Source organism: Pleurodeles waltl, chromosome 1_2 (assembly GCF_031143425.1).
Source record: "Pleurodeles waltl isolate 20211129_DDA chromosome 1_2, aPleWal1.hap1.20221129, whole genome shotgun sequence".
NCBI classification, from domain to species: Eukaryota; Metazoa; Chordata; class Amphibia; order Caudata; family Salamandridae; genus Pleurodeles; species Pleurodeles waltl.
Genome location: NC_090437.1, coordinates 1,232,729,571 through 1,232,739,274, shown reverse-complemented (window position 1 = coordinate 1,232,739,274; position 9,704 = coordinate 1,232,729,571). Strand labels below are relative to the sequence as shown.

At 41.5% G+C, this 9,704-nt stretch overlaps 1 protein-coding gene across 1 annotated transcript in view; it reads left to right on the top strand.

The window, feature by feature from the left end:
- Window positions 1-1,346: 1,346 nt before the first annotated feature.
- Window positions 1,347-9,704, top strand: part of CD8A (CD8 subunit alpha) — a 44,996-nt gene continuing 36,638 nt past the window's right edge. The window contains exon 1 of the mRNA XM_069204452.1: window positions 1,347-1,448. Coding sequence (XP_069060553.1) covers window positions 1,403-1,448 — 46 coding nt within the window. The 5' untranslated portion in view covers window positions 1,347-1,402. The remainder of the gene's footprint in view (window positions 1,449-9,704) is intronic.

The window sequence follows — 9,704 nt, the reverse complement described above, 5'->3', positions numbered from 1 at the left end:
AAGGATTATGTTTGGCCAGCGACTCTTTGCTACTAGCCTTTCTTTGTTCTGTTTTTGATGAATATCAGTGCCTGATCTTGGCGGGGAAACAGGGGTGGTGTGCACCAACAGGCGCAGGCAATCTATAAGGGTCATATATAGGAGGTCAGTTTCATAAGTGCAAATGACGACGCCGCCAGAGTTTACACACAGAATCATTGTATCTTAAAATGTATCAGGTGTATTTCTTATAGTGTTATAGACGGTGAAGCCCTGCTTCAGCATCCGCGCCTGCCAACAAAAACGCTCTGAGGGAGGAAGTCGCGCTGTGGTTAGGAAAGGAGCACACCTCCTATACAGAAGATGCTTGTGGTCTCTGGGCCACGGGACCCCCACCCTGGTGGGTTTCTCGCAGACTCTCCAGGTGGTTCACCAGGGCTGGTGGGTGCGAAGAGCCTGTGAAGAAACACAGCACCTGCCTGGTGGCAGCTGCACACCCTCACCTGTGCATAGACTGCACAGCGAGAAGCAGGGCAACTGTTGGGACTGTGTTTTTTCCTTTGGTGGTTTATAAAGAAGTATTCTGTTGGGTCTAACAGAAGGCAAAAATGGGGCTTATTTTACATTTTATGAAATTGATAATCCCCCTTTCCCGTCTCGCGTGTTACCAGTTTTATTGTTCTATAAATAACTTGAGTTACTAATTCACAGTTTAATAACACTAGGTGAATTAACTTCACAGTTGATCTTGTAGACAGTCAGATTTTTTTTCTAGGGTGAATCTAAAAAATAGATGAAACTTTGTCTAACTATTGGACCATGACTTTAATTTGCATATACTTAATGAGTGAATTATTTCGTTAACGTTGGCAGCCAGACAACAGTTTTATCATCATAGCAAAAGGTGCCCACTTAATTTGAAGAAAATGCCATCATTTTTTGGGGTGCAAAGCTGTACTATATTCTTATGATTACATTTTTTATGTCTGGTACTAACAAACCAGAGCTTTCATCCCAGCTTCCTCACTCGAAAATGTGTGCAGGCACCTCAGTTCTTCTATCTCGCATAAAGGGATGCTCTTAAAATATTTCTCAGCGCTATACAAAAGGAACAGGACATATGTAGTTGATTTCTGCCATTAAAATTAAAGGCCCAGCTCTATGGGTGAAGATGTAGTTTCCAAAAGAGCTGCAATAATAGAAGATCATACAAAATAAAGTAACATTATTGTTAATAATAAGTTAAATGTGTGTTGCGCGCTCCTTGAGCACATCACTTAATCTTCTTGCACTGGTCCCTCTGCAGGCACTGCTGACATCATATCCTCTCTGAAAGCCTGGGGGGCTGAGGCAGTCCGCGTACAGCCCTCTCATCCCTCGCTGCACCTTCTGAGATACAGGACGAGAAGCCATCTTCGTGGAAATGGACAACCTGCTTCTGGGAATCATTCTCCTGAGCCTGGCCTTGAGTAAGTGTGGGGCGCTGGAGGAGGGGTGTGGGGGTATTGTGGGGTGCACGTGTGTGCGTGTAAAAACTATTGGAGAGAATGCATACACACACATGTACACACACACATATATAACAGGTAACCATATAATATTGTCCTATGTTGCTGTTGAGGGGTGGTTCTGTTCACAAAATAAACCAACCCGAGTGCTTTGTAAAACCCTGAAATTGCATTTTATGACCATATTAAATAATGGGGCGAAGATATCAATAGTGTAGCCTGTTCACTAGCACCATGGTCCAGGGATGTGAGGGGCCAACTTTGCCCCAATTAATGTTTGCTTTTTACTATCAAATCAAGGGATGGGAAGGGGGCAATTTTCTTGCATACATTAGGGCCCATTGCACCTTTGCTCTTATATGTTGCCCTTGATGCATTTTTGATATCACTTGTTTATTGTGGGAGTGGTAAGCTTGAAAAGGGTGTTCTTTTTTCAAACAGAGAAATGCTTTTGGAAAACAGATAGTGAAACACTTGGTGTATAGTATTTCGCTATTAATATTAATGAGAAGAAAAATATGAACAGTGTGATAGAAGCACTCAAACAGCCAACACGTGTTTCGTCCAACAGGCTTTTTCAAGGCCGTAAAAACAGTTACCATTTAACAATCAAAGTCATGTATCAAAGAAGCATTTGAGAAGATCAGGGATCATAGCAGGTTGAAGAAAGTATATTACAGGACCAAGAGCTATAGATGTGATGTTTTTGAGCCAAGGAACCCTAAGTCTCATAAGCCCAAAGCCACTTGAAACCAGATACTAAAAGGAGAAATGTTTAACTTTCTCCTTTCTTTTCGACTTTGCATGTTTCCTGCACTGTACAGCACAAATACAAAGTGGGAAAAGTTTTTAAATTTGTCTACGTACAGTATTTTCTACTGGAAGGTAACCCTTCCAGTAGAAAATATATGCACTATGGGGCAAAGGTGTGTGTGTGGCGCTCGGCAGCAAAATTCTGTCCCGGAGCCAGGAAGAGGGGAGTAGAGAGATATATCTCTGTAGATGTGGCGCTCTCCTGATCTCTCTCTGTTACGCAGTGCAGCATTTTAGGTGGCTTTTCTGCGTTGGGTGACAGTTTGGTGAACCTGGTCCTGAGTGTTTTACAAAAAATACCCACTCCTATACACCCTAATTGCTAAATGTTCCATAGAGGTTGGCAAACAAGTACAACATATTATATATACTTAAGGTTTTAGTTTGGCAAATTGGGGGCCCGATTCATAAAAAATTGTGCTGTAGTAGTTGTGACTTACTGTAGTTCTACTGACGTAATGCTAAATTCAAGGAGTAAGGCAGTGGTAAGCCAGTTGTAGTCCTGTTTTTCTCCTGGAATTGAGGAACTAAGCCAGTCACTAGGACCCTGGGAATTTAAAGGTGATTCAGTGCAAGAGTGGATTACACCAATTTAGTAAGTGTAAATGTATTATATTGAGTGTATTGCTCCATTTAGTAAGTTTCCTCAAGCGCAGAGGAACATAATAAGAGATCCATCAGTGACTCCAAGAGAGGAACACACATGTATGATCCCACACATTACTCTCTTATACCCTCAGCCTTGCGAGATCTGCGCCTCTCTCCAGACCAAATAATACAAATATATAGATTTATTTATTTTAAGAGTTTTATATGGCGCGAACAAGGCCTGTATAGGTGACATAGCGCATTACAGGAATCAGAAAGGAAGGAATGATACAGTGTGGTAGGCCGTATTCAAAAGCAAAGTCACAGTCATGAGGACAATAAGGGGCATATTTAAGATCCCCTAAGGCCACCTTAGCGCCGCCACAGCGTCATGTTTTTGACGCCAAGGCAGCGCTAAAGTGGCATTTTCCCCGCACCATATTTGCATTGTGGCACTTTGTAAACCCTTGCGCCACATTATGCCCGCGCCAGGCTTAATGAATGCAAAGGGGGTGTTCCCCCGTTAAGTAGGGTGAAAAAGTGACGCAAGGAAATTTAAGAGATTTCCTTGCGCCATTTTTTTGTCACTTTTAACACCTGCTCATAGCAGGTGTTAAAAGGTGGCAACCAAAAATAAACTAGAAATGTCCCAAGGACACTCTGGGTACCGAATCAGGGAATCCCAGGTATCCAAAGAGGAGATCTCAGAGATACAGACCAGATATATGAAAAAACATAAAAATATATCAGATGAAAGTACACAATGATAAATGTATTTAAATATTATAGATATACTCAAACTCAACTAAAGTCAAAAAAGTATAATAGATAAATAGCACTCTGATAAGCAACCACAGTGTAAACCCTAGAAAACAAGTAAATGCTAAAACACAAAAATCACAATCATACTCAATTCACTCATACCCTATTAAAAAGTGTAAATGACAAGGACTCAACTAAATGCAATAGGGCCAACAAAGGATTTAGTCTAAAGGGCTACATGATATAACAATAACTGGTATCTCCAGGAATAACACAACAAGATGATCTTCAATTGATGTCGTAATCTGTCAACTTAAACAAACCCAACAGAGGAGGTTCACAATGTCTGTTATATTCTCTTATTAGTCATCTTTCTAATTTATTTGTTCTTCTCTTTTTTTTATAAAATGTGTCATTTGATTCCTCTTCATATTAGACAAATGAATTAATTGTGATTGGCAGAAAAAGGTCCATGTTGATCCCAACAAATGTCCTATTCATTTGAAGTAGCGCCAGAAGGTGGCATACTATAATTTGTAATGGACCCCTATGTACTCTGCAGGAGTAGCGCCAAAATGTTGGCACTACTCCTGTAGAGTACATTAATAGCGTCAAAAAAATGACGCTATTGCCCTCTACCCTGTGCCATGGTCCTCCGTATTCTAAATACGGCGCACACATGGTTGCGGTAGGGGGGAGCTAAGGGGCGCAAGGAAAGTGGAGCTGAACTGGGTGCAGAGCCAATTTCCTTAAATCTGCCCCTAAATGCGTAAACAAATGGTAAGAGGGGAGATAAGAACACATAATTAAGCAAAACTGGATTGCGACGGAGAAATACTAAGGGATCCTACTCAATCTATTTATGACAGTTTTTAAAGATTGTACTATGGATTGCAAGTGGGCAAACAAAGCCAATTTTATTGGTTAATTACAAATATCAACTCAAACTAATAGAAAATAGGAGAGGCCAATAAATCAGAGGCAAATGATCAGTCTTGCGATGCAAATGGAAGCAACTAGAATTGAATCCATGGTACTTTACTACATGTCAAAATAATCACATGCCAGTAAATGGAAAGAGTGTAGACCATTTGTGTCTCATTCATGGAATTTACACCATGGGCAGAACCATTCTCTTTCATACAACCACAAGAACAGTTTCACCACAAATAGACACTATCAGGTATTGAAGAACTAGCTGGCACTGATACAGATAGAAAGTAAAGAGTTTGGGGTACTGGAAGAGCAAATCATATAGTTCAATAACAACACGGGAACCAATTAACAAAAAGTCATAATCATATTAGTTCAAGCCTTAAATGATGATTTTTACACTGAGTTATTGCTATCCCTAGATTAAGTCACCAAGATGTCTATAGATTTCTGTGGTTATGCATAACCGTAAACTGATGGATTTTCATCCGAGGATAATCAGCAAATTTACCTAGAAGCTTAAGATACAAGTGCACTTTTTTCCTCCTCCAAATTGGAAACATTATTTCATGTGTTGCAATCCTCTCTCCTGCACCCCCTGAAAAAGGAATGAAAGGAAACTTTTCAGACTTAGTTTGGTCCATTATTCAGGAGATGTGTGCCATGAAGCGCGGGAGTGTAAACTGGGCGTGAAATGCTACAGGGAACGTTAGTCAATATTGATAAAGTTGCAGCTTTGTAGGTGTAGGTCACATTTCCAATGACTATCCTATGCAATTTTTCATGGAAACACTGATGGTTCCAACTGTGACCCTACATTTGAAGCATGATGATCACATGCTACCTGTGGATATTCCATGCAGTGGCCTAATGCAAAATGAGGGGCAACCCCTACAGAATGTAGTGAGAAGCCCCAGAGTCTTCAATATCTCACAGTTATTCATTGGTCTTGGGTTGAATGGTGGTCCACTGAAGCGCTGGGTTCCCCCCTCCACAACAGGGGCTGGAGGGGCCTGTGTTACGTCTTTGAATCCCCTTTGCGGGTGCAGATATGAACCAGCGCTAGAACCTGGTTGCGCCATTTGTGCTCACACAGGACACTTTTTGCACCTCTGTAAAACGTAGGGGCGCAGGATGTTTTTGTGGGGTGGAGGGGGGGCAATGTAGCAGCCTATAGGTGCAAGATGTCATACAAAGCAGGATAGTTTAACTGCCCTGCACTACCGCACAAAGACAGAAGGCGCCTACGCAAATGAGGACTCAATGCTTTGGAACAATGTTGCATAGATTTACATCATTACTTTATACTGTACGTTCATTTTTAGATCTATCCCTCATCACATGACAACTTGTGTGCAAAAAAAGAGAGCGCATTGGGGATTAGAACTAAAAATACTAGGCAACCTTCTTGCTGAACACAGATTGTACACACTTTTCCAAAAATTGCTGTACTTGGATTTTTGTGTTCTCATTTGCTTTGGGAGGCATTAGAGTAGCTGATAAAGTACTACTTTTTCCACCTAGGGACTTCAGGACAAAAGCGCAGATTTGGCTTTGTGTTCAAATATCTGCTGTAACATAAGTATTTGTAAAGCGCACGTTCACCCATAGGCATCTCGGCACTGAATAACAGATGTTTATTGATACCCAAGGCATCTCGGCACTGAATAACAGATGTTTATTGATACCCAACTCAATGGTACTCATTTTATCGACCTCAGAACTTGGATAACAGGCTGAGTGGACCCGCCGGGATTTGAACCCATGACCATGAGGTCCAGCACAGGCCCCTACAGTGGAAGCATTAGTCCACTAACCCACCAGACCCGTCTGTAAAAAAGTGAAGCACAGAACTGCCATCAGAGTTATTAAATCAATGTTTTCATTATTCTGCTGCAGTGCTTGATGTGAACCAGTGGTTGCGGGTGGGGCCCACCGGCTCTCATTTTTGGAGACCAAAACTTATTTTTCCACATCAAACTTTGACCTAAGATGGAGAGAGAAAAATAGAAAATGAGCTAATGAGGAGGAAGAAAAAGACCGAAACACAGGAACAAAGAAAGAAAGCAGGGATGAGAAAGAACCTGAAGGAGTGAGATAAAGGGGCAGGGGGTGTCTGGTGGTGGGTTAAAGAAGTGTGAAGTGGAGTTAATACTAGACACCCAAGGGGTTTGGAACCCTTGATATCCACAGTGCCAGCTGCGGGCTTCTGAGCAAAACTTTGGGCCTCACTTATTCTGTCACAAATTAAGCACTGCGCAGCAACCTTTTAAATGATTAGGTTAAAAGGTAACTGAGATAATTCACAGATTTGGAAGGGTTAACTAGTCTTAGAATATTAAAGAGCAGCACAATGTTTTAACTCGTGCCCTCTCTGCACACAGATGTATGAACAGACTGGCCAATCTATTTGCAGGTGAAAGGTTGACCACCACTGCTAAAAGAACTTGGCTTACACTTTTACTGCAGTGATCTACATAACCATGGTCGCCAATTCACCAAAATGTCAGGGGTAGCGGAAGTGACATCATGCGCCCTTTGACCTCCACTTTCACTCACACACACATACTTACTCATCCACACAAATTCACACTTACATACACATTTGCTTACATAAATACACTCTCACCCGCAAGCACGCACACAACACACATTTAAAAGAATTTTACTTACCTCAGCTGCCATGGAAGGGTATAGTCCAGCTAATTATCCCCCGTTTTTTCAGTAACAGTGAATAATATGTCATTTCTCACTATTAGTGCCATAAAAATTGTCAGAAAGCAAGGAGAATGGAGCCCCAACTGAGCTGCCACTGTGTTCGTGGCACTGAGTGTGCCACGTCTGAAGCCAGGGGTTGCACAGGCAGTGCCAGGGGTCGCAGGTGGCAAGCCAGGGGTCGCAGCTGTGCCCACCTGGCAACCCCTAAATGAAGTCCATGTATATAACACACTTTCAGGCCTATTTACTGCCACATGAGATCACACACAGAAACACATATCGCAACACATACTTAGATCAGAGGAATATTTCTGTACTCACTTGGAATAGATTAATTTTATGGTTTTAGTAGAACATAGCAAACAACAGAGCAAGACAAAATACAGGACTCAGCAGTCACAGTTATAGAAATGCATGTTTGGGTGCTTTAGATCTTTTATTGCACAAACTTCGGCGTAGTATAAAGGGGACCCAGAAATATGGAAGATATTTTATGGGGTCCTGCGAACTACAGGTTTTATCCTCATAATTTCAGTTCCAACAGACTCTATGTCATTGGCAGTTGTTTAATCAATATTTAGTTAAGGCCGGCATTAGGGCAGCGCAAGTGGTGCGGCCGCACTGGCTGCTGACCTGGGGAGGGAGGGGGGGCGGGGCTGTATTTAGCAATAACTTACAATTTAAAAAAAACTGATGCAGAGTTCTTTGTGGGTTGAGCTTTCAGGCAGCATTAAAATTGGCAAGATAACTCTTGTGATGACTATGAGATATATATATATATATAGACTTCATTCATTAGCTTTATTTCGGTAAATATAAATACCATAAAAGCGCATCACACAAAAAAGGAACGGCAAGCTACATGATAAACAATTTAAGTCATAAAAGATTGAAAAGGAGAAAAAAAAAGAAAAGAGAAATATTTACACATAAGCAGTTCCCTCATGGAAAATCGCACCTTATAGTTATGTAAAAACGCATTATAGGTAAAAGAATAAGATACAAGCCTGGCAAACCATATCAGATAAAAAGGACATTTCAATTTAAAAAATATCTAAGAAAAATAAAAACAGCAGGTAGGGAATGCATCTGAACCAATAAAAGTGATATGTGCATGCAATGATAAATCCATCAATTGTTGTTTACCACATTCATTGTTAAATTTCCCTCTGCTTTTTTAAGCGTGTTCAGTCTGATACGCCAGATTGAGTCTAAATATTTTGACAAACAACAAACCACTAAAACCGATGAATCAGATTTAAAAATTCTCAAAGCTAGCAAGCAGTTTTTAAAACCCTTACTTCTGCACAGAGGAATAATCCAACGGGCTCTTTGTTTGGAGTATGCGGGGCATTGGAAGAGAATATGAGTTACTGATTCTTCTCTGGCACAGCCCATCGGACACATCTTAGAAGAACAACTAAAATTAGACCATTTATAAGTGAGGGAACGCAAAGGAAGAGAGCCCACCCTGAATCTAATGTATAATGAACGAGCAAACGGGGAAGATACTATATCCATATATTGTGCAAATTCATAATGACATTTAAAATATAAAAAGTTTCCCGTCATGGATGATGACGAGACAGCGGACAGTTGGGAAAGTTGAACGTGGAGCCAGAAAGCATCCTTTAGAGTCTGGGTTGCGTTCTTAGGGATAGATAATGGTTCCTTCCAATAGGACCCCAAACCAAGAAGCGAGAGGGTCCTTTCTACATATGCACACCACTTGATTTTGGAGCTAGTGTTGTTGGCCATCAAGTTAGCTAGCGCACATCTATAATGGACAAGAGAATCTGATGACCATAGGCGAATCCAGTACAACATGGGCTTGAGTGCAACGATCTGGCTGATAGAAGGGAGATTTAGGTCCATGCGTATTGGGAGCATTGGGGTACTGGAAGGAACTCTTAGCAATGACCTTAAGAAAGAGTTCTCCACTTTTATCAAATCATCCAGGCAACAGTGGCCCCACAGTTCAGCTCCATAGATTGCTCCCCCTCTTGCTTGTAGTTTATAAATTTCTACTGCGGGCGTCATGGCAAAGCTAGGAGATCTAGCTGCAAATCTTGCAATGCCACTCGCTCGCTGTTGCAATCGTAAAGTTGCCTTCTGGATGTGGCGCTGCCACTTGTGCGAGTCTTCTAGTTTCAGGCCTAAATAATCAAAATCGCTGACTCTTTCCAGCACGGCACCCTCTAAATAGATAGGTCGTCTCATTCTGCCTTTCCTATCGCCAAACACCATGCACTTGGTTTTTAATCGGTTGATTTCGAGCCCATAATCATTGCAATAGTCAATGAATCTTGAGAGCAGGGTTGAAAGGCCTGTGGCTGTTTGAGAAACCAGCAGGGTGTCATCGGCAAAAAGAAGGCAGGGGATCTTCTGCCCTCCTATTTTAGG